The 26,659-nt window shown below is 32.2% G+C and overlaps 2 protein-coding genes and 1 long non-coding RNA gene across 3 annotated transcripts; all 3 read right to left on the bottom strand.

Annotated features, from left to right (window-relative positions):
- Nucleotides 1-600: 600 nt before the first annotated feature.
- LOC107625464 (uncharacterized) lies at nucleotides 601-3,716 on the bottom strand. The gene has a single exon (XM_016328107.2). It carries the CDS (start codon nucleotides 3,381-3,383, stop codon nucleotides 699-701), a length of 2,685 nt encoding a protein of 894 aa, XP_016183593.1. The 5' UTR covers nucleotides 3,384-3,716; the 3' UTR covers nucleotides 601-698.
- A 3,421-nt stretch (nucleotides 3,717-7,137) lies between these two features.
- On the bottom strand, nucleotides 7,138-11,981 carry LOC107627397 (uncharacterized). The gene is made up of 13 exons (XM_088505967.1): nucleotides 11,795-11,981; nucleotides 11,604-11,662; nucleotides 11,267-11,357; nucleotides 11,077-11,176; nucleotides 10,774-10,906; nucleotides 10,506-10,656; nucleotides 10,188-10,326; nucleotides 9,845-10,028; nucleotides 9,499-9,714; nucleotides 9,069-9,218; nucleotides 8,847-8,851; nucleotides 7,320-7,381; nucleotides 7,138-7,217 (listed from the first exon to the last, which is right to left on the bottom strand). The coding sequence occupies exons 1-13, from the start codon at nucleotides 11,979-11,981 to the stop codon at nucleotides 7,138-7,140; spliced, it is 1,557 nt and encodes a 518-aa protein (XP_088362093.1).
- An 11,642-nt stretch (nucleotides 11,982-23,623) lies between these two features.
- LOC148574836 (uncharacterized) lies at nucleotides 23,624-26,300 on the bottom strand. Its single transcript, XR_015905109.1, has 4 exons — nucleotides 26,254-26,300; nucleotides 25,810-25,863; nucleotides 25,055-25,131; nucleotides 23,624-23,750 (listed from the first exon to the last, which is right to left on the bottom strand). It is a non-coding gene; the product is annotated as an uncharacterized LOC148574836 (long non-coding RNA).
- Nucleotides 26,301-26,659: the final 359 nt, after the last annotated feature.

The raw sequence follows: 26,659 nt of genomic DNA, 5'->3' as shown, positions 1-26,659 counted from the left end.
ATGATTTTGCGATTAGGTGTGAAGAATAAATAAACATTCGCACTCAGCCTTAACTTTTACAAGAACAGAGATGGTAAGAACCAAATTCTTGAATACATGATCATTGGGGGTCTAATACCATGTGATAGTTGCTCAGCATTGGTTAAGTGTTCAATTATTGGACTGATCCAGCACAAGAATCAAAACTCAACTAAAATTATTCTTGCCATGATTTGTTGTGTAAATATCTAACATCATGATATTAAACAGTATCACATCTTAGGATCAATTGAACACAAGATTATAAGGCCTTGATAATTATGCACAAAGTAGCAATCTTTCTCTTGGATTGAGAAATTTTGTATTCCTTAACACTGGAGAAGTCAGACAATTATCTTGTAGCAACAGTTTTGAGGCAGAAAAACAAAATCCTACGTAAAACTGCAACGAAATTTTGAAACGGTTTTTTTACAAAAATCATACTATGCCAGGTTAAGAATCACTAGATGTTAATCAAAGTATTAAACGGGGCCTCCTAATTCTACCAAGAAAATTATGAAAGCTGGCCTCAAGCTTTGCTTCCACACCCAGAAAGGGAAAAAGGTAAATACAACGCATATATTCCCGGAAATCAGCCAAGAGCATATTTTTCAGAGGATAAAACTCATTTGTTTATCTATGGGAACAAGGTTAAAAAATGAAGGACCACCTGTTAACTATCACTTCAAATCTAGATTAATACAAAACTCCTTATACAAATCAAAATGTTGTTCCCATTTTGACATATGTTTCTTTAGTAGATTACATGCCTCTAAACCTTGAGGTTCCGAGATTTCCAATGAAGCATTAAGCCTCAACTCAACAGGGCACTGATCATCAAATACCTCGCCTCCATGAGGTTTTGTCTGCTCCCCGGGCTTCCGGACTTGGAACATAAATGTATCATAAATTCCATCACTATAAACAGAGTTCCCTGTAACAAAATCTTTAGCGGAGCAACTGAATGCAATTGGCCGATATGACAAAAAAGATTTTCGTTTCAAGGAACCATCCCAAGCTTCCTCTTGATCATGAGAAAGAGATACTGCATCATCATTGAGGTCCATAGAGCCATGTGTTGAAACAGTGATGTCACTTGCCACCTTCATTACTTCATTGTACTTGAGGCCAAGCTCCGCTTCTACTGAAAACTCATCATCTTCCAAACTTGAGCAACCATTGTAAAATTCATTTAGCACAAGTAGAAAAGGAAATGGCCTAACTGGACCCACAATGTCATCGTTGCTGTGGCATGAAGATTTCCGTAAGAAGAATGGAGGCAACTGAGGAAGGTCAGGTAAAGCTAAAAAATCTAGCGCTATCTTATGCTTGTTTACAAGTTGCGGACATTCAGAATAATTCAAAAATGCCAATTGCAATATCTCCATAGGCAAGTCAGCCCAAAGTCTCTTCAAAGCAACTTCATGAACGCTTGCAGGTGATTTTATATCTTTAAAGACGGCAATAATTGCAGCAGACGATCTTAACCGACCAAACCCATAGGCATTTAATTTCTCGCATAAAAACTCATGCACTTCAGTAGCAGAAAATTCCTTCCATTGAGTTTGCATATGAATCTTTTCTAGTTTCCTATGTAGTGATTTAGTAAGACTATCGCTTACATATGCCTGAAGGTAAGCCAATTTTAGGTAATGAAATCTTTTTGGAAATTTGTATTCCTCCTCGCTGAAGGGATGCAAGTGTTTGTCCAAATATAATTCTTGTTTCTGGCAGTAATCTAAGTTCCTAGCTGGACCCCGAGAAGCATGATATCTTTGCAATTCAAACTTTCCTGATGACAATAGCCTTATCAGTGTAAATCCACCATTTTCATCTGGTTCACAAAGTAAGGCAGCCAGCTCATTGCTTAAAATTCCAAAACCCAAGACAATCTCTTTCTTCAGCTGCCAATCAATCCATTCAGGAAGAGCATCCTTTGACAGCTCTTCCGTTAAGAGACAATCTCCACAATGACACTTGCAGCCAGATAAATCGATCTCAGACGGAAGCTCCCAAGCACAGAAGGCTTTGTTAATCTTTGAAAGTTTCGAAGCAAGATATCCGTTTTGGAATGGCAATTCAGGTCCATAGCAGAAGAGACTAAACTCACAATTCCAAAATGATCCCAGTATAATGCAATATCCATACTCGGAAGCCAACTTGAAAGTATCTTCCCTTGAGTGGGACCTCAAGGTAGACAAGCTTAGCACAGTTATGTAGCAAGGATCATCAATATTATGCATCCATTGTAACACCGGCATCATAGGCTTCCTCGCATCAATGAGAAGTAAAAGACTGCTAGAAGCCACTGCGCAGAAGAAATGGTTAGGGCCTGCCTTTGCCAAGGCAAGAAACTGCTCTTTTTCGCTTGGAGCATACATACGCAACATATCAATCTTCATTAGGCAACTCACATTACATTCCTTGGATCTCAAGTCAACTAAGAAAACGGCATCAGAACGAGCAACCACCAAAATCCGAGGATGCCAGCTAAATTCACAGCTCACCCACACACTATCACTACAATAACCCGAATCATTCCACGAAACTTTCAACCTAGTCCCCCTGAAAGCAGTACTTGAACCATGACAATAAGACTCCAAATCAAACAAGAACAATTGACCACTTCCTAACAACACCACACTCTGTTCCAATATATGAGGGCTCCAACAAGCATGAACAACGGAACAACTCTTGAAAACTTTACCGCCGGCATGTAACACAACAGGCCTATTGAAAGTAGAGCTATGCTTCACAATGAACCAATGCACAGAATAAAGAGTACAAGCCAACAAATACCCAATAACAGGAGAAGAAGAATCATTACCCGAATAGGGAGGAGGTTCAAGAACAGGATTCACCGAAATTATGAGTATACGGTGAGCAGAGGAGGATCCCAACTCGGCACGGAAAACGTCATCGTTTCCGGCAAGGTGGACTTGCAACTTGGAGTTTGTGACGGAGAGCATGAAAAACCCGATTTTGTCATCGTTGAGGCCAGTGGGGAAGAAAACGACGGCGGTTTTGCGATCTGGATAAGCGAGGAGGTGGAGGCGGTTTGTGAGGAAATAAGAGGAGGGGGAAGCGGCGTCGTTTTGGGCGAAGGAGGAGAGAGAAGAAGCGGTTGAAGGGAGGAGGGAATGGGAAGAGAGAAAGCGGGAGGGTGAGAGAATGGGAGGGAGGTGAAGGAGAGAGGAGAAGAGAGAAGAAGAGGAGAAGAGAGGAGTGAGGGAGTTAGGGTTAGGGTTGAATTTGAGAGGGCCTAAAGTGGTGGTGGTTGGTTCAGAGAGGAGAAGAGGGGCCACGGTGGAGCCACCAGGCGTTCCGACTGGGAAGAAGGACCTCCATTCCTGTGAGAACTCCATTGCCCTGTTTTCTCCAAACTAACCCTATAAAAATTCTTCACTTTTATTTTATCAACCCATAAGGCCAAACTCACGTCTTTGTCCCAGCCCCTACTTTCTTCTTCAGCAGCAGCACTTCAATCCTCAACCTGAGTCCACCATTTTTCACTTCAATCCGCTGCAATGCCTCTTCCATTCGTTTGGTTCATCAGCATCCTCTTTTCACTACCACTGTCCCGGCGTTAGCAAGTCCTCCATCTTTTCGTGCGTTTTTTGTTCTTCGTCTTCTTCACTACTTCGTCTCTGTCACCACCGCTTTAGTCCAACGTCTTCTTTGTTGCCTTCGTTTGCTTTTGGCTTGTTTATGCGTCATTATTATTTTTTGATAAAAAAAGATTTCTTTTTAATAAAAAAATATTTTTTTTATTTTTTAGTGTGTTTGGTAAAATAAAAATACTAAAAAAATTAAAAAAATATTTTTTTAGAAGCTGTAATTTACATCTTTTTTTAAAAGATCTTTTTTTAAAAAAAAAAGATGTTTTTCATCTAATAAATAAACAAAAAAATACTTTTATATCGTTATACCCAAACATAATTGATAGATAAAAATATCTTTTTGCATAAGATACCCAAACATAAAATTACTTTTATTTTTCCATAAGATCTTTTAAAAAAAATAACTCAAAAAAAGATCTTTTCTTAGAAGCTCACCCAAATAAACTCTAAATAAACAAAAAAATACTTTTATATTATTATACCCAAATATAATTGATAAATAAAAAGATCTTTTTGCATGAGATACCTAAACATAAAATTACTTCTATTTTTTCATAAGATCTTTTAAAAAAAGATAACTAAAAAAAAAAATCTTTTTCTAGAAGCTCACCCAAACAAACCATTTGTCTTCAACTCCCATACCTTTGAGCGGCTTGATTTGCATCATTGGTGGTTGAAATTTTTACAAAAACTTCACTTAAAATATCACACATTTTAATTTTATTTCAACTCTGCTAGAGAGATAATAAAAAATTTTAACCATATCAATAATAGGTTTTGAATTTAGCCCAATTCAAAAAAAAAATCCAAACAGTTATTATAAAAAAAAAGTAACCATCTCAACTCTAATTTATTAAAAGAATTCACCCTAACATCCTCTTCCTCTCCAAATTGACTATCACCCCGATCTTCATCAATCATCCTACCTCTCTGGCGGTTAGAAGCTCTTTCACCGGCCATCATCATCCACCTCCTGTAGCCCCTTCTCCCATCACCGTCGCGGAGTCGTCATCAAACAACCATTCACATAGTTATTAAAATAATCATTCGACTACCTAGTAAAATAATTATCCAACATTTGTTAATTGTATATACTTAAATTGAATCAAACAAAATAATCATCCAATTAATAATTAAAATAGCTATCTACATATTTAGCGAGTTGAACATCCAGCATATTTGCAGGTTTGGAGAGAGTCGACGTTGACACATGGAGACAGGGGAGGAGATCCGGCGACGGAGCAGCCATGCAACGACAACTTCAGCTAGCCAGGTTGCGAATATGCTCCGTGGAGTTCAAACCTAAACGCGCAGCGGCCAGAGATGGAAGAGGAGGAGGAGTCAAATCGGTGGGAGGAAGAGCGGCGAAACGAGAGGCAGCGGCCTGCAGTGGGGCCTGCACGGCTAGCGCATTGGTGGGCTGCGTGAGGGATGCAATGTGCGCGAAGGGGTGCCTGCTCGGACGTTCGCGGAGAGCTGGGCAGCGTCGGCTGGTGTTCTGGACGGCCGCGACTAGTGTTCTGGACGGACGCGGCTAGTGTTCTTGGCAGCGTCTAAGGCTGGAAGTGAGCCGAGTTAAGCTGAATTAGACCAAACTCAAGCTCAACTCAACGAAAGCTCACGAGCTGGCTCAAATAATAGGAACATAATTTATAATTTTATATTAATAAATTATAACTTATATATATTGAAAAATATTGAAAAAGATAAATTTCATATATTGTCTATCTATCATATATAATTTTTTTATTTATGACCTACATCAAATTTATATATAAAAGATGACTGTAAATTTTTAAATAATTAAGAACATTAATATGTATGTAAAATTATATATTACTATTTTATATATATATTAAATTATTAATACGCATATCCTATATGCATTTAATCTATATTTTTAATATTATATATATAATCGAGCCAGCTCATGAGCTAATGAGCTGAGCTTATCAAAGTTTAAGCTTGACTCATTTCATTTATGAGTTTAATTTCAGGCTCAAGCTCGGCTCACCAACTCACGAGTTTAGTTTATCGAGCTATTAACGAGTAGAGTTCGAGCTGGCTCATGAGGTAACTTGACTCACTTCAAACCCTAGCGGCGTCGGACCGGGGAGATGGAAAGAAAATGGGCGAGAGAAAGGTTCTACAGAACAAAAATCACACGCGGAGAAGGGAAGTTACTGTATACGTAATTGCACCATTTGCAAATCCTTATTTTTTTAAAATTCAAAATTTAAATTATTAAAAATTAATTAAATTAATTATCATCTTATTTTAATTTCCTTTTTAATTCTATTGTTCATATTATTCATTAAATTCATTGTCTCTCTACACTTTTTCACTAAACTCGAAGTATGACAGATTATAATCTTTTTTTAGAATTGCATATTTTGTTTACAATAATGACACTTTTTTATTAAAAAAAAATCTAAAACTATGATAATTATTTCAAAAGATAACGAAATTTTTAACTAAAAGAAATATTTTTTATTTTAAATTTTATTTTTATGAGATTGATTAGCCTTTTATCAATATTTTTTTTATTTACAAAATAAATTTATATAGCATGTGAAGCTATTGATTAATCTATTAAAAATTAATTAAGATTGATAATTTTTTTCGTTAAAAGTTTCATTATCATTTAAAAATAATTATAAAAGCTATTTAATTTTTTTATATATATTTTTCTATTTTTTTCAAATATATTAACTAAATTTACGATATAAAATTTAAAAATATTAAACTTCTAACTAATTTTCTAACATAACTCTTTCATTTTTTATTTTTTATAATTATAATTTTTTGTTAAATTTAATTTTTAATTTGATATTCGATCGCCCAAATCAATCCAAACCGAATTTAATCGATCAGATTAGTTTGTGTTCGACATGAAAAACCTCAAAACATAATTCAATCTAGCCAATTACAATTTTACCAATTCAGTTGTTAATTTCTTACAAACCCATCATGTTTACACCCCTAACTAAAAAAATGGGAGGGCCGAAAGGTCAAACAAATTTGAATATGTGCCTTATATCTAGATATATTTTATTTTGCATACAGTGCTAGCGTGAAGGCCTGTACATTTGTACGGATTTCATTTTGGTCAACATGTTAAAAAATGGAATGATTCAACATTCTCAAAAGAAGAAAAAAGATAACCTAATAATTCACATTTATTTACAAAAACTATTCATAGCATAAAGTAAAAAATAATATAAACTAATTAACAAATTCACATACTATACATATTATGTGTTCTAGAGGATGAAAAACTAAAGTTACAAAATATGATACACATCCCAAAAGTAAATCAGAAAGTTGAAAATCCACCTAAATAATTACTTTCTAGTTACAGAAACTTGAATTAGATGATCTTTCGAAACCATCTTAAAAACACATGAATACGCAACTTTAAATTTATATATTTTCATAAAATCTTTTCATTTAGGACCAATTTTATATTCTCGGTTCCTGCCTTTACTTTTTAGCACATTCATTGCAAAGCTTTTGGTAATCTCTGAGTCTTTAACAACAAACTTCTAATGTTCTGATCCTCCACTATTAAGTAGTAACCTAGCAAAGTGATATGGAATATGCTGTGTAAAAAAAAGTATCAATTAGTCCATAAAAAATAAAGTAACCAATAAACATGAAAATATAATTATACAAACTTACAAAATCGATCAGTTTTGACATCATAATTAGTCAAGGTCTTGTCATAATGTAGAACAATATATCTGTTTATTTCAATGTTAATTTATAAAAAAATATTATGAAACTAAATATTACAACAATAAAAAATGTAAAATGATGCTATACAAAATATTCGAAAATGCAAATTAACTATTTTACTCAATACAGTTTGAATGTAACAAACCTAACCACTAATTAGTTTACATTAAGAGATACAAATTCAAGAATACATGTAAACTAATGTAATATTAAATCAGAAAAGAATAAAAAATAATATGAAAATAAAAATTAAGCATTAAACATGTAATGCTAAAAAATTTAAAAGAAACTAATATGGAAATATTTAAAACATATGATAATACTTGACGCTTATAAATTTTGTGTTAGACCACCAGCATCTCGATCAACACCTATATCATTTGCATTTAAAAAAATAAAAAGAACATTCAAATAAAAAAAGAAAGAAGATAGTATTAAGGAAAATTATATAAAAAAAAGCTCATATATAAAAAAGATCACAATAATAACAAGAAATATAATAAATGAAAAGGAAGGAAAAGCTACAATATTTAACCATTAGGGGAAAAAAATAACCTATAGTATTTGTGGATGTAGTACTAGGTAATGAAGAAACAATATTTCCTACAAAATATCATAAACAGTGAGCACAATACAATATTATACTATATCTAACACTTGGTTGAGAAATACATGAAAGAAAAATTACCCGGACCATGTAAATGTTGAGATCTTTGACTTCGTTTTCTTTTTAAACATTACTTTCTATATAACATTGCTGAAGCACATAACTGAGACATTTAAACTTGATTTGTCTCACAAAAATAATAGAAGATAAATATACCAATATGTAGCAAAGAATCTTTAATATGATACTTGAGTCATTTTGTTTATTAAAGAATACCAACCAATCACTTCAACAAACAAAACTACACACATATATATATAGACACGCACATATATAGATATATCTATGAAGTAAACCTACAATAGGAATGAGAGAAAAAAATCTAAAACCCAGATATCTAATATGCATCTGAGCCTAGTCTAAAAAAAATATGTAAAAAAATCTTACTCCTAAAATATAGCATCAAAGTTATATCCAATAACACAATATATCTAGTACATAGCTAGATAAAAGAATAACATATAACTCATAATTTCTTGTTTTACACTCACAGTAATCTTATATATTTTACCCTTTGATATGGATCCTGCTGTTATTAAGATGACTATTATTATTATTGTTATTATCTTCTAGATATGAGATTAAAAAAATACCTTGCTAGGATACTCAAATAATTATAACACAACCATTAATGAAATTAAAAATACACACTATATGAATAAATAGAAAAGCGGCTTGATTTCATTTACTCTTGTACTTTCAAACAAACATACATATACATAAACATCATAGCTAGAAATAAAAAAAAAGGCTAGAATTCGTAACCTGACCATATCACATGATTTATACAGGACACTATGTACAATTCCTATCAAAGTAGAAACAAACAAAAGGGAACTATCAAACCATGCTAGTCTTTGGACACAGCTAAAAAAATGGATAGAACAGAGAGACAGCATCTTCATACTCATTTGTAACATTAGATTCAATGCCTATGGCTTAACTATTTCTTAGATTAGTAGGCTATTTCACAATAACACCAGCAACTCCATTAAAACATCTTAAGAATCACGGTTCTTGAGAACCTTGGAAGCCGGAGCAAGCTCCTCATCAGCAACTTCATCAAAAGCTTTCTTCATATTTCTCTTAACTTTTGCACTCCTAGGAAGATTCTCAGCAGTCTCTTTCTTGATCACATGAATAGGGGATTCATCAAGAACAGCAGAAAGTACTTCCTGCCATGCAAAAGAATGGAATAATTAAATAAATGTATACAGGAGAGAACATGCAACCATATAAAGAGGCACATCATCCTAATTTTTCAACCCAAAAAAGTTTATAGTCATCCCTAATTTGTGAAACACAGCAGATAATTTAACCAACCAACACATTCATAATTTAAATCTCTCCAAAATAAACAAATTACTGTAGTTTCAGTGGGAGGAGAATTCAAGAGGACCTCAATGTCGAGGTTGCACTCCGCATCAACAGGTACACTATCATCAACAGTTTTGCCTTCTCTTTCATAATATCAACTTTCCTGCTTATATCATCCAATCCAGGAACTCCAGCATCCTTTTCACCAAAGAAATCAATAAAAGGTCCACAGTTTGTCTTCACATCGGAACAATTCCCATCACAAGAAATACCCTCGTCCAGCACCTCACACAGATCCTTCTTGCCAACAATATATTCATGGTCACTTGAAGGGATCTCTCCCAAAGAACCATCCTAAACAGTATTTATTAAAAACATAAAAGAAAATCAAACGATAAGAAACCAACAAAGAAGCAGCAAGGAATAAACTAAAACAACATTATGAAAGAGACACATATCAAATACAAGAGTTTGAAGAGGCAACCTTGATTGGAGTACGCTCATCATCAGTATCATAGTTAGGCAACTCAAACATGGCAATAATAGCAGCATCATCGCAAACTCTTCTCACACAGAAAGTTCCAAAATATTTATTAGCACCAACACTCTTGATATCTATCTTAAGAAGCAATTTTTTCTCCAGCAATTGTTGGAACATCACAGGATAACTATCTCCACAAACAACTTATGAAATAATTTAAAGTGTGTGATTCTTAGAAAAATCAAGGACCAAGTGTACACTCAAACACAATCAACATATACAATTATACATGACACAAACAGACCCTATCTATTACTAAATTCAATAACAGGAAAAAAACATAAACCATACATTTACATCCTTTTGAACCTCCCCAAATAGACTAGCACATGATTTTTTTAATAAATAAGTAACCTCACGATCGAACAAGACAAATACACCATGTCCGTTATCATCCTCAACAGCTACTTTGATCCGATATCTGACCATATAACAATTACCCATAAGCAATTTACCAAAAAAAAAAACACAAGGAAACAACTATAATGAGAAAAATGGAACAAGGAGAATGAAACAATAGAAGGACAAAGAAAGAAAAGAAAACAGAAGTCAATATCACAAAAAAATAAATAAATAAATAAACAAATAAACACAACAACCTTAGGAGTCACATTGGTAATATAGTGCTGACAAAAATCACAATAATATGCACCACCTTGAGGCTGAATTGACTTCCCACAAACACAAGCTGAATACCACCAAGGTCCTTCATCCACAATAGATCTCACAATACCAAAAACCACAAAAGACCCTTCCTATTATAACATAAAAATAAACCTTGAGATACAAATAGAAAACATAACTTTGCATTACTTTTTAATTAAAAGACAACTAAGTCAAAATTGACTAAAGACATCGAAAACTTAATAAACCTTATTGTTATCATGGAGTTCCTCAATAGTGTATCTCCTAATAAGCCGCATAAAATCATCTTCCAATGAAACACCCTTGCCCTCATTAGCAATAAACAATGGTTGTGTTCCATTGATATCTTGATCAACCATACTAATAATCATCACAGAAGAGGGAAAGATCCAAATAAAAAAATCAGAAACAATATCAACTAAACCTAAAACACAAAGAGAATAAAATGAAATCATATTATCTAAGTTAAAACTATAAATAAGAACACCAATGAACTAAACATATCATTTATTAAGATACTATCTAATAACCTGTTTTTGAAATCAACAACTTCAGCCAAATCAGGATTAAAGAACAGGCGAGTAGCATGCATAACATTTTGGAGACAAACTTGTCCTACAAAACACCTGGCTGAATAAATAAAAAAGGAGAAACAGGAAAATAAATATAAAATAGAGTTCAGAAGAAATTGAGAAGAATGAATATTATAATGTTCACTACCTCTAAAGAATTTAACTTTGGCAAGTTGGATCACAACAACTGGCTGCTCCATATAACCAGAACCTAAGAAATGATGCACTTCATCCACGTACTCCCCCAAATAGAGCACAGTGTATTGTCAACCTAAAAAAGTATTTTTAAAAACTTCAATCCATTAACAATCCAATATAAAATAGCACTAAAAACTGACAATCCAATATAAAATAGCACTAAAAACTGACAGGACAGTTCATAACATAAATAATAGGCAACTAATACAAAACACAATCAATATGAAGATAAGATGGACAAAAATAAACTCTTTTGAAGATAACTCAAGAATAATCATCTTCATCACTTTGCCGTCTTTCACATACTCTTTCTCTTCACCAACAGAAGTTAACAATCTAATCACATCTATCAGAAAACAAACATGAATAAAATTACAGAACAAAAAGTGCATATTTCCATTAAAAAAACCAACGAAAAAGAAACAACTGAAAGAAAAAAAGAAAATGGAGGGGATAAAGAAGATACGAAGTCACCTACCAACTAAGTAAACATAATCATCAGTCATCTTCAAGAGCTCATCAAATGGACAAAAACTGAAACATGTCTTGGGGATAGCATCATCAGCGACAGGAACAACGCTTGTACGGTTAAGAAAAATCAACTTAAACTCATGTTCTGCTGTCCTATAATTGCCTTGATTTGCAACAACACTAAAATATGCCATTCGATATGTTTGACCCTCAATAATATTCTCTTTAACCTATTTATCAGCTACTTCTTAACAGATGTCTGGATTTTGTTAGACTGCGAAAATAAATTAAGCATAAAAAAACAGCCACAACAACTAAAATTTAAGAACAAAGAAAGTCATAAATAAAATCAACCAAAAATCAACAATGAACAGCTACTCACATCTGCATCAATAAGAACAACTTTCATTGAATTTGCAACATCATGATTCCAAATGAAGGAACAATCCAACTCCTTAGTATCCTAACTTTAAGTCTCCATACCTCCCTTGGAGGATGGATCTTAGAAATAGAATCAAACGGAGGAGGCATTAACTCAACCACCAAACACAATAGAGAGAACCAACAATAAATAAAAACCAAGAACAAAGGATTTGAGAGAGGAGGAGAGATGCATTAGACTACACAACCAATGAGTCCTTTTTATAGAGAAGATAAGACATCATCAAAAGATTTGAATTTGAATACCTCAAAGAAAAGGTGGAAAAATATGTATCACATATCATATAACATCATCTATCACATACATATCCATATATATGTAGCTACCACAATCAAGAATACCTATGCTATACTCGCTGGGCACTAATTGAATAAGAAAAAACAGATTCCAACAAATCTCATACCATTATAGAGTAATAGAATAGAATACCCTACAACCTACTAACATCTAATCTACTTGAACATGTACATATACATCTATTAGGAAATCTCATCTCATACTATTATACCATTATATTATATAATAATATAATTCCCCAAAACCTAGTAAAAAATATTACATCTCATACTATCATAGAGATAGAGATATAGAGTATACTATAACCCACTAATATCTAATTAAACCTACTAACTCAATGTAGACCATTAACATCTAAATTCCAAAATTCTAGTTGCAGAAAAAATAGTAAAAAAAAAAAAGAAACATACAGATGATAAATATAATTATTGAAGGATTACCATGTGTTCATAACCCGCAGCAAAAGAAAAGAAAGTAATCCTTAAAGATCTATTTTGTGCTTAAATTTTATTCCAATAATATACAATATATAAATCAGATTATCTTTGAAATTAGAACTCATGGTTGTCAAAACAACCCATGTTGCAGTAAAGCAATATTCCAAATTCTTCACAACTTCTAACCATTCCATAACCAAATTTATTGGAGAATATTATTTCAATAGGATTATCATATCCATGATAACCTTTTCATACATAAGAACAATTCTCAATGTATAGCCAATTTATTACTTTCAAAGTATGCCATACGAAAAATGGACATATTTAAAAATTTTAAAATATGAAAGTAAATCAAGAAATCTATATTTCTGAAGAAAAAAATTTATTTAGAATCGTGAATGAGTATCTTGGTTGTCAAGTTGTTACTCATACCTATTCCAAATAAATATGATTAAATTGTATTCCATACAATTATAATCCCAAATAATTATCTGGTTGTCAGACAATTATTTAACTGAATTATATTTTATACCCCTAGGTTGTCTAGATTCAAGTATAAAATTAATTCTCCTTATACATCATCATATGCATAAATACATTCTATCTTTGAGTACAAGTGTCCTGGTTGTCAGGTTGCTCCTTGTAAACAAGAGATAAATTTATTTTTGGCAAACTCCTAACTTTTAGGATTTATCTCAATTGTTAGAGAATTTCTACCAGTATTCATGGATTAAATTTTATACTCCCAGGTTGTCTAGGTAAAAATATAAAATTAAATCACTAATACATCAAATGTATATACTGATTATTATCTTGAAAATAAAACTCCTGGTTGTCAGGCTGCTCTTTATAATCAAGAATATTAGAAAAACTAATTTCTAATATTATAGTGTTCAAAACACATCAATCAAATCAAAATTTGATTGTTCATGTACTAACGTTTAGCCTTAAAAAGTTATCAAATCAAATTTGACATTTATATATAGACTTATATATATGAGAAACAAACAAAAAATATTTTGCATCTTATTCCTTTTATTGTGATCAAAATCACAATAAAATTTAATCAATAAATAAAATCAAACAAAATATTTAATTATAAATATAACTATTATATTAAAAGGATGATAATTTAATCATAATTAAATAATCAAACTTCAAATAAATTAACTATTAATTTATTAAAAAAATCATCTCAATGAAAATAACTACATCACATGCTTAAAAAAAATTTGAATTAATCCTATTAATTCACAAATTTTAAGAAAATAGGAATAAAATTTAAACACAAAAAGCCAAAGCTCTAATACCACTTGAAGGATTACCATGTGTTCATAACACGCAGCGGAAGAAAAAAAAGTAATCCTTAAAGATCTATTTTGTGCTTAAATTTTATTCCAATAATATACAATATATAAATCAGATCTAAATATCTGTGTATGCTAGTAAAAAATCACTTTCTCCTTCGATGGTACGAAGGCGCTATGCGTATCCACACCGAGACCAATCTTTGTTGTCAACTCCTTGACCAATGGACATCTGATCTAAATTGAGAAACCTCTTGCAACTCTTTGCACGCCATAAAATTCTTCTCCAAGAATTAGGCTCATATACGTTTATGTGTGTAGAGGTAAAAGAATAAAACTCTTGTTATTCTCATTTGTAATTCCTTCACTCTTGGCATACATATATATAGTATGAGATTTGTTACTGATTTTAAATTTGAATCTCAATTCAAATTTTAAATCATATCTTAAAATTCTAAATCTAAATCTTTCAAATTTATGAATCATATCATAACTCAATTTGAAACAGAATCAGTTAGGATCTCATCCAAATTTAGAATTCAAATTTAGAAATAGAATAACTAATTATTCTCAAATCTCATTTAATATTCTCAATTATCATACTATTATTATATCCTTGGTGCTAGCAAAAAATATAATAATATTCCATCTGAATTAATATAATTATTTATTTGATCAAATCAAAATAATAATTAAATAATTCTATAGCAAAGATTAGAACACTCGTTAGTGTGTGACCCCATAGGTTCAATACTAAGCGGGTAGTAAATTAGTCATACTAAATTTACTAATCAAGGTTGGCGTCTAGCAACACTCCTCAACGACCCGATAGTATGAAGTAATATATTTTTACTAAGAACCTTAGAAGAACAAAGTATAATTGTAACACCCTAATATTCAAATCCTTATGCTCGAGTCATAAGTCAATGATATTACGGTGGTACAACTCTCAGGTGGATTTTTAATAAATAAATATAGGTAATTTCGAAAGGAGTATTAATCGAGAAGCCTGAAAAGAGTAGAAATAAAATCGCGAAGACGTATCTCTCACGTTTCGACAACAAAAGATAAACCGTGAAGCCGAAAACGGTATACGGACAAGGCGTAGAGGAGATTAAGAGATAGATAACAAATAGATATATATAACATAAGTAAATAGCCACTAGTCGCGACCCGCGAAGTTTAGGTCGGCTAGGGTACAGTATGAAAGTAGTTGACAACAGTATATCCTAATCTCTCCCGAAGGAAACATGAGAGCCTCTATATGCAAATTCAAAGAGTTCAATACATAATATAAACTTTCCAAAACAAAGGTGGAGAGATTCTAATCAAAACACAAAGTAGAGGAAATAAAGATCTTCGCCGTCTCTCAGACGACCCACAACTCACTTCTGAGCACCTGGACCTGTATCTGAAAAACAAGAGATATATACGGAATGAGAACCCCGGGCCCATGGGTTCCCAGTACGGTAAAAGTGCCAAATAAATTCAATGTACTGCAACAAAAACTCACTAAGCATCCTAAACTTCTTCACCAATTATTCATCCTAGGTTCTCGCTAATCCATGAATAGGCAACTGTCATAAGGGAGTGCTAAATTCAATTCATGTTTCACATGTTTCCCAACTCGCTGACTCTTCCACGAATCAGACTCAGAATCATAAGCAAAACCATCACCAGTTGTTCTGCCTCAGTAGTTCTATATCAATACATCATCATGCAATCGCATCATCAATTCATCCCATCAAGAACAGCCCTCACACCCACCGACACCAGCATGAGGGGCCTCTCAGTTGTACAAACACAAGCAATACAGGCAAGTAATACACAAACATGATACAAGTAGAACAAGTAGCATATAGTCAGGTAACATGGCATATATGATGTAGAAATCCAAGACAAATGGCAAACCCAAACAATTCAGACATATGCAAATGATGAATGCCTGCCCTATGGCTGATGATATCATCTGTCGGTTATATAGCCAACCCGACATGTCCTGGTAGCTAACCATTGGACAGAAACACCCATTGCGGAGCAAGTAGGTTTGAGCTACAACCCCTTTGCTACTGCCCGCTCAACCCAGAGCCAGTGAAATAATCACTACTGCGGCTACTACCCAGGCGGGTGTCTAAAAGCTCAACCTGGAGCGAGTGGATTCACCACTACTACCGCTACTACCCAGGCGTCGCAATCTCTGACCTGGAGCAAGTGGGACGAACCACAACCCTTGCTACTACCCAGGTATCTCAAGCATTGGCCCGGAGCAAGTGGGACGAACCACAACCCTTGCTACTGCCCAGGCATCTCAAACATATATTCATTCAATCTCAATTCATATTATCAACATTCATTGTTACCAAATCTCAAACATTAACTTGGAGCAAGTGGGACGAACCACGACCCTTACTACTACCCAAGTATCACAAATAAACATTTATTCATAATCACCCTTCATTATTATCAATCCTCAGACAATGACCCGGAGCAAGCGGGACGAACCACGACCCTTGCTACTACCCAGGTATCACAAATACACATTTATTCAAAACCCCACGATTAAAATCGTTTATCATAATCCTCCTTTCCCGTCTCATACCCAGACCAAGCGAACAACGCCACTGCCTACTACCCGGGGTCGCACATCACATTTCAATATTTTTTTATTATTATCCATTTAACATATTCATTAATCATATATGCATTTATACTCAGCCATAAACAATAATGGCTTTGCCGTAACCCGGCAATAACTCAACCATCCGGCTCATGGTCCAATCAAGAACCGGCCATTTATCAATAAATATAGCCCTCCGGCTCATGGCATACACGGTACTTCCACCGTCATCCCTCATATCTCATATAATTATCTTTGATCATCATTGATCATAACTTTTTCCCTTGCTTTACTCGCAAGTTACCACATCCCCTAGCTCCTTTCTCATTGGTAGGCATATCATAATGATTTAATACATAAGAGGTGAGATCGGAGGCTTAGAAGTATGAGATTTGGCTTTTAAAACTCAAAAATCAACTTTGGCATGAAGACAGGGCCACGCGTACGCGTACTCCACGCGTACGCGTACTCCACGCGCACGCGTGGATGGCCAAAAAAACTCATCGACGCGCAAGCGTCATATGCGCGGACGCACGGGTTGAAAAATAGCCAAACGACGCGCAAGCGTCAGCCACGCGTACGCGTGGGTGCTTTTGCGCCCCAGGCACAAACTGGCACAACTCTCGGAAAAATAGCTGGGCATTTGGTGCAGCGCATCGATGCGCCTGCGCACACCACGCGCACGCGTGGATAGTGCCTTCTTGAAGAACGACGCGTACGCGCCAAGTGCGCCTACGCGTGGAGGGTCATTCTGCTAAAAATTTTCTAAGTTAAAAGCTGCAGAATTTACAGATTCAACCCCCAATCTTCCGACGGACATAACTTTCTCATTTTAAAATCATTTTTCACTCGTTCTTCAAACGGCATGGACATCCCGAATCCAATTTCATTTCTAAACAGATTTGGCACAAAACAGAGATCCGTAGTCCAAGTTATGTCCCGTCAAAGTATGCCCAAAAACCATGTTTTCATACAAAACCACTAGGTGCCATTTTCAAAACAAGTCATTTTCAACTCTTTTCAAAATCAACCAAAACATGCCAATTTCAACCCTTTTTGAAATCAATCAAAATGTACCAAAATCCACATCAAGCCATCCTCAACTCACACATTGACACTTTACCAAAAATTCTCAAAACCACATCCAACCATTTTAACACTTCTCAATCAAATGGCTAAAGGACAAACACAATATCATGTCATACATCCTTCCTCATCCCAATTTCCAATAATACCATTTCCAATCAACCATCATTATACGTAATTCAATATCATACTCACTATCACGTGATTTCACCCACAAATCAACCTTAATCATTCCCCAAGCATATATCACAACATACATATCTCTAATGCATCATCATACCATCAAGGCATCAATAATCATAATCACATATATGACCACATAATATATCTCAACCGAACCAAACATACCTCGTCTACATAATTTCACCCAAAATTACCAAATTCCACACTTCAACTTCTCAAACCTTATTATTCAATAACCAACCTAATCATTCATATATTCATTATCTGAAATTCATCCAATCACTTGTGCCATCATACAATGCACACATCAACTTACTTTTCTTATCTCTTTCCGGCCTCCGGCCCAAAATTCACGGCCTCCGGCCCAATTTTCACAATTTAAATGCATAAACCACAAATCAATACTCATTACCTAGTACATCAAATTCTCAATACACCAAGCATACAAGGTCACACAATTCTCAATGCAATCATTAATTCACATTACATATCAACTATGCATATTAGCACCAACCATTTACACAATCCAAACTTAATCCTAGGGGCATCTAGCCTAGGAATTCTCATCACAATACACGGTACTTAAATGAAACTTAAACCGTACCTCTTGTAGCCAAACCAATTGAGCCTCTTCTTTGGAATTCTTTACCAACCTTAGCTCCAAGGCTTACCAAAACTCCTCAAGCAATACCAACCTCCCAATTGTGCACCAACATCACCAAATACACTAACATAACCAATATCACATACATACATCAACCTAGGGCTCATAAAAATGACAAATCACAAGGGTTTGAGCACTTCTTACCTCAGCCCATATGAAGTAGGGATAGAACCCACTTAGAATCCATGTTGGAGTATCCCTAAACACCCAAAATCACAAGATTTCAACACTAACTACCCAAAAACGTGTAATAGTAGAGAATTTCAAAAACTGGGAAGAGATAAATGGAATACTCACCACCAAACTTAGATAGAATTGTAGAGGATGAGAAGAGCGACGCGTGGCCGCAAACGGCTCATCAATTGGAGCTCCGTAGCTCAAGTTATGCTGGTTTGAAGATCAAAGAGAGTTAGGTTTTCTCTCTTCTCTTCTCTCTTCTCAAATCAGCGCCCCAACCCTTCTTTTTAGGGTAAAATGAGCTGAAATGCTCACAACTAATGTTTATATATGTTAGGTCTTGGGCCCACTTAGGCCCGGTTTACTTATTTTTGCCCATTGGCCCAATTTTGGGCCAAAATCTTTAAGATTAGCGCTCTAAATCGCACTTTAAATATTTCTACCTTCCCTAATTATAATTCCTCATTTTTTAATCTTATTTACCCATAATCAATTTCCTCAGCTGTAGTACCAGACAGATCTCAGCCGGTACTGCCGGTCAAAATTCCACTGCGCGCTTTTACGCAGAAAACTATATTTTCCGACTCGGAAAAATTCACTGAATCCAAATATCATATTTAAATTATCAAATTCCAATTGCCAAATCTTCCAACCATATTCGCTCCTATTTAACTTATTATTTAATTAATTTCGGTTAGACCGGGTATTACAATAATTCCTTCCATCTTTTCAGCTCTTGGTTAACCCTTAGAGTATGGTTTAATTGTCAAACTCTAACTAGTTACCATTATTATAATGAACTGTGAATGACCTAAGAAACTCATTTCTTCATTCATTCAATCCCCTTGGCCAAGGTTTTATTCATCCCAGTCATTATAATCATAGAGCTCAAACTCTTTACCAAGAGTTGATGGATTCCTTATTGACTAATCATTAATTCTACAAGTATTTAAATCATACCCAATATCCATTCAACTAGCACCCTAGGGTATTAGGTGTCCGAAATCAAAGTATAATAAATACATTGTTAATTACTATGACAGTCGCAGGTCAAAGGAAACTCTATTACTATGTTCATCTTGAGAATATCCTATTGACAAATGTACGGTAATTATAACCATTAGAAATTCTCAAAGTGAGTCAGTTCAATGGTCATATCTTTATATGCATCATCTATATATATAATTTAATAAATGAGATCTATTAATCTTCATCCAATGAAGACCATTATATATATATTGATCTTTCCGGATTATTAATATCCTTTTTAATAATCCTATGACCAAGAACAATTTAGATTAAATTATAAAATATTTATCTCTCAATATTATGATCACTATCACAATGATAAATCTCTAAATTTAATCAAGGACCTTATTATATTAATATTTTAATATAATAACAATAAAAAATTATTTGACACATGATTGATTGGATTGTGGTCATACTTCTTACTCCCAACAATTATCAACTAACAAATCAGTTAGACTAATCAATCACAAACAAAATGAAAATATGAAGAGTAACAATATTAAAATAACATTAATTGTCTTAAGAAATCAATTAATCAATCAAGCTAGATATAACACTCAATAGAATCAATTAATCAATCAATTAATCACAAAATATATCTATAGCTATATATTACATATTAACTAAATTAACTAAATCATAATTAATTTCCTAAGTGATTTGATAGATGCAATATATAAATAATATAAAACAGCCCAAAGAAGGAAAAATCACAAACTGTCCCAATCTCCTACATCAAAAAAGTTCAGTTGACACATATAGGACTTAGTAAACCTATAAAAAGTAAAATCTACTTGAAAATACTAACTACCCCTCTCAATCACATCAATCATCACAACAAACAACAAACACCTATGAAAAGCAGTCAACGCATCAATCAAGGTGTAAAGTGAGAAAAAATAAAATTGCTAAACTCAAACAGTCAAAAGAAGGAAAAATCATAAACTGTCTTAATCTTCTACATAAAAAAAAGTTGAGTTGACAAATATAGGACTTAATAAACCTATAAAAAGTAAAATCTACTTGGAAATACCAACTACCCCTCTCAATCGCATCAATCACTACAACAAACAACAAAGACCTATAAAAAGACATCAACACATCATCCATCATGTAAGGTGTGGAAAAAACAAAATAAAATAAATAAATTACTCCATTTTTTAATTAATATTTTCCCTAAAAACAATAACACATTATACACAAAATTTCGTAAAGTGCTTAATCCTAGTTATAAGAGCATACGAAAAAAAAAATACAACCAAAAATCAACATGCAAAGAAAAAAATGGTAAAAAACCATATGTAACATAAATAAAAAAGAATATAAAAATGAAATTAAATTCATATTGATTTGAAACAAAAAGGGGAAAAAACACACAGAAAAGATAACAATCTACTGTAGACTACTAATTCAATAGGAAAAGACATGATTCAACAAATCTAATGCTATTATAGAGTCATAAATTACCCTACAACCCACCCACACCAAACTGAACCCTACCACCTCATCATAGACTTCTAACCCATATACTATTAACTTCTACCAAATTCATATAACAAAAGTACATCAGTCAACATAAGTATCCCATATCACTGCATCATAAACAGTACACTAAACTGAGCCTAGAAAATAGATTCTGTAATTATCAAAAATTTAATTTTACATATATAGGAGTTAGGAGATATATAAAAAATAAAATCTTATTGGGAATATCAAGTATCTCTCTGAATAACATCAATAATGATAACTAAGATGATAGAGCAATAAAAATTAACAAATATTATCTCTTATAAAATAACTCAAATTTGAGGGTTTTAAATTAGTTACCAAAAATGAATTTGACACCTTTAGATGAGAAAATATAAAATTGAGAAATTTGAGACATTTAAATATAATTTACATCCATTAAATATAACATTTTCTTTCCTAACAAATTGTCCAATTAGAAAACTTGTCATTTCAATAAAAAAGTATTATCCAATTCAAGTAACTAATTCAAGTGGCAAAATCCTTTTTAAACTGAATAGGTATTCACCAAATCAAGTAACTAATTCAAGCGACTAAATATTTTTTTAAACTGATTTTAACACAAACGAATCTTACACTTTTTTGCATTCAGAAAGTGCACACAAATCAATTAAAGCAAAATGACACAAACATCTTTTATACAATTCAAGTAACTAAATCTTTTTTTAAACTGATTTTAACACATAAATCCTATAGTTTGTTCATTTGGATCAACAATGCAATGAGATGAAAGGTAATTAAGTCGTCGTTGCATCAACAATCAATCAATATTATTTTGAAAATAAATGCCAAAAAGAAAGGATTTGTCACAAAAATGAAAAGGTAAAGATTGACCTAATATAATGTACGAAAATACCCATTCATAGCACAAACTTAATCATTTAAACAACTAACTCGATATCAACTCATCATCATTAGAGGAAACGGCAGCACCTTGCATATAATGCATGGAAAACTCAGTTCTTCTTTCTCTTCCTTCTAAATATTCCTTAAAAAAATAAATTAAAAGTAGATATAAGTTTACTGGATGCAACAACAGACAAACAGCAAAAATAGAGATTTTAAGAAATAAGAAGTTAAAGAAAACATTAACAACTCAAATAATGTTTGTTATGTTAACAGACACGATCTTAGCTTCAATTTCACTATAATAATGTCCTAAACATAAAACATGATTTTAATTTTTGAATCTCAAGTAAAAAAAATTATAGCTAATTATTAATTAAAAGAAAATGAATAGTTAGACTAACATAAGCAAACATTATACACTAACTTATCACAATTTAAAAAATAATAAGGGTTAGAAAAAGAAGAGTTGGAGTTCCAGTAGAAAATAAATCGAGAAAAAAAAAAAAAGAAAAACTGAACAGCAACCTTTTACCTCACTCCAATGATAAGCCTCTTTAGTTGTTCTTTAGTTGTACTTCATTGCTTGCAGTCATAGCCTGTTAGCCTGATTACCTGAAATTATAAAATAACGAAGGATTAAAACTAATTTATGAATTCAAATGGAAAACAAACTTAATATCCAACAATTCTTACTATAAGCCTACTATTTTTTTCATTCAATAAACTTTTTTTGTTTTCTTCACATCAGGAATGGAAAAATAAAATGGACATACATAATCATCTATAAATTCCCTTAAGGAAAAGTCTCTTGATTGGGATCACCACAAGCTTACATTTAAATCAAAGTAGAGATATAACAAACAAATTTTAAATTGACTTTAACATAGAAATAATCCCAGTTTTATCTAATTCAATACACCAAAGTATGATAGAAATTTAAGAAACTATTGCTAACAAAAAAGGCAAAAAGAATTACTAAAAAATATAAAAATGCAGAAAATGACAAAAGCAAAATAAATTAAAAAGATACACACACAAAATTCAAAATGCAATAAAAAACTGAAAACGAAGAAAAGATTAAAAAATCACAACTTATTAATATAAGAAACCCAATATATAAATTAAAAATTAAGAACGATTGTAAATCATTCTCATTACCTAGAATAGTAGCCAACAAATTCTGGTGTCGTGTAAATACATTGTAGTGAGATAACATTAAGCAAATCGAAGCCGACATAGTCCAAAACGCAACCGCCGAAAATATTCCTTTGCTTTGCAATGGCTACGGGCGACCACAACTCCACACACCTGATCATCGCGCTCACCGAAAGGTCAAGCCAGCCTAGAAGATCCAAAGGAAAAATAGAATGGAATCACTAGAATTGTGAAAAATGAAAACCCGGGAGGATGGCACAAATTACAAAACGTTGGAGATCACAAGATACAGATTGGAATCAAGAAACACTAAGTCCGAGTGATTCTTGAGGGAGAGAATCGAGTCTATTATAAGGAGTAGAAATCATTTAATGGTGACTTTTGGATTTTGGCTTGAACTTTACCCATCAAATTCTCTAAGTTACAATTTAAATATTTGCAGATAATTATCATGAGGCCTATTTAGCTTTTTATTATACAAAAATACATATGATATCAAGAGAAGTGTATATATTAAAAATTATAAGAGAAGGAAAAGAAGTTATTTTTAAATAATAAATATAAAACTGTACACACTAAAATCTGTTAAGTATCTGAAGAGGCATACTAAAATTAATTATCAGCTATTAAAAGTTTAAGCCCTTTTCAAATAATAATAACAATAATAACTAAAAAAAATTCTCCTTTTTATCCTATATTGAATATTAATTATAGATATCACCATTTTCTTTATGTCTCCTAAGACTGTACAATTATTAGTATGAATGTGAAATTAATAATAATAAATATCATAATAATAACAACTTCACATATTATCCATATTAAATAGGATATACTTTATTTTTAGATAGATTAGATGACGATATATTACATTATTTAAAATTGAATTTAAAATTGTTCATGAGAACACTAATTTTATACTTTGTCATAAAGAAACTATATCAATAATAATTTTATGTTTCTAGCATTTTAATACTATAATTATTATTTTTTACTGTATTATTATTATTATTATTATTATTATTATTATTATTATTATTATTATTACTATTTTAATACTAACAATATGAAAAATTAAAGCAAATAAGCAATATCCTTTATCACATTATTATTCTAATACTAACCTATTTTGGTTGAAGAAAATTTAAATTGAAGCATGATCTAAAGGCGCATCAGCATGCACCACATCTTCCATTCCCCAACAGATTTTTAATGCAGTTTCAAATACACCCAACTGTTAGAAATCTCCAAACTCAATTACACTAGAAATTTCATAAAAAAGAAAAGATATGTCTTTACAAAATAGATATTCAAGAAAATAAAAACCAAAAAAGTAGAGAAAGAACAAAAAAAAGAATTGTAAGTAAACATTCAAAACTTTTCTCCATTAAATATTTAATAGAGAACAATATTAAACATTATAAAACCACACAAAAGAGAACAAATTACACATAATCTATACAACAATAAGCAAAATCGAAAATGACTTACCTTAACTTCCTCTAAGAGCTTCGTCTCTCAACCGGATAAATGATCACGCGTCTCTAGCTCCAAGTAATACATGAAAACTGAGAACAAATAACAAAAAGAAATTTGAGGACTTTAAATCAGTTACCAAAAATGAATTTGACACCTTTAGATGAGAAAATATAAAATTGAGAAATTTGAGACATTTAAATATAATTTACATCCATTAAATATAATATTTTCTTTCCTAACAAACTGCCCCATTAGAAAACTTGTCTTTTCAATAAAAAAGTATTATCCAATTCAAGAAACTAATTTAAGTGGTTTAAATCCTTTTTAAACTGACTAAGTATTCACCAAATCAAGTAACTAATTCAAGCGACTAAATATTTTTTTAAACTGATTTTAACACAAACAAATCCTACACTTTTTGCATTCAAAAAGTGCACACAAATCAATTAAAGCAAAATCACATAAACATCTTTTATACAATTCAAGTAACTAAATCTTTTTTAAACTGATTTTAACACACATAAATCCTACAATTTGTTCATTTGGATCAATAGTGCAATGAGATTAAAGGTAATTAAGTCGTCGTTGCATCAATCAATCAATATTATTTTGAAAACAAATGCCAAAGAGAAAGGATTTGCCACAGAAAAGAAAAGGTAAAGATTGACCTCATATAATGTACGAAAATACCCATTCATAATATAAACCTAATCATTTAAACAACTAACTCAATATTAACTCATCATCATTAGAGGAAACGGCAGTACCTTGCATATAATGCATGGAAAACTTAGTTCTTCCTTCTCTCCCTTGTAAATGTTCTTAAAAAAATAAATTGAAAGTAGATATAAGTTTACTGGATGCAACAACAGACAAACAGCAAAAATAGAGATTTTGAGAAATAAGAAGTTAAAGAAAACATTAATATCTCAAATGATGTTTGTTATGTTAACAGACACAATCTTAGCTTCAATATCACCATAATAATGTCCTAAACATAAAACATGATTTTAATTTTTGAATCTCAAGTAAAAAAAACTATAATTAATTATTAATTAAAAGAAAATAAAGAGTTAGACTAACATAAGCAAACGCTATACACTAACTTATCACAATTTAAAAAATAATAAGGGTTAGAAAAAGAAGAGTTGGAGTTCCAGTAAGAAACAAATGGAGAAAAAAAAAAGAAAAACAGAACAGCAACCTTTTACCTCACTCCACTAATAAGTCTCTTTAGTTATTCTTTAGTTGTACTTCATTGCTTGCAGTCATAGCATGTTGGCCTAATTACCAGAAATTATAAGATAACTAAGAGTTAAAACTAATTCATGAATTCAAATGGAAAACAAACTTAATATCCAACAATTCTTACTATAGGCCTACTATTTTTCTCATTCAATAAACTTTTTTTGTTTTCTTCACATAAAGAATGGAAAAATACAATGGACATACATAATCATATATAAATTCCCATAAGGAAAAGCCTCTTGATTGGGATCACCACAAGCTCACATTTAAATCAAAGTATTGATATAACAAACAAATTTTAAATTAACTTTAACACAGAAAAAATCCCTGTTTTATCTAATTCAATACAACAAAGTATGATAGAAATTT

This window comes from Arachis ipaensis, chromosome B2 (genome assembly GCF_059453495.1).
Source record: "Arachis ipaensis isolate K30076 ecotype BB chromosome B2, ASM5945349v1, whole genome shotgun sequence".
NCBI classification, from domain to species: domain Eukaryota; kingdom Viridiplantae; phylum Streptophyta; class Magnoliopsida; order Fabales; family Fabaceae; genus Arachis; species Arachis ipaensis.
The sequence above is the reverse complement of the archived record's forward strand: the minus strand, read 5'-3'. Positions and strand labels throughout refer to the sequence as shown.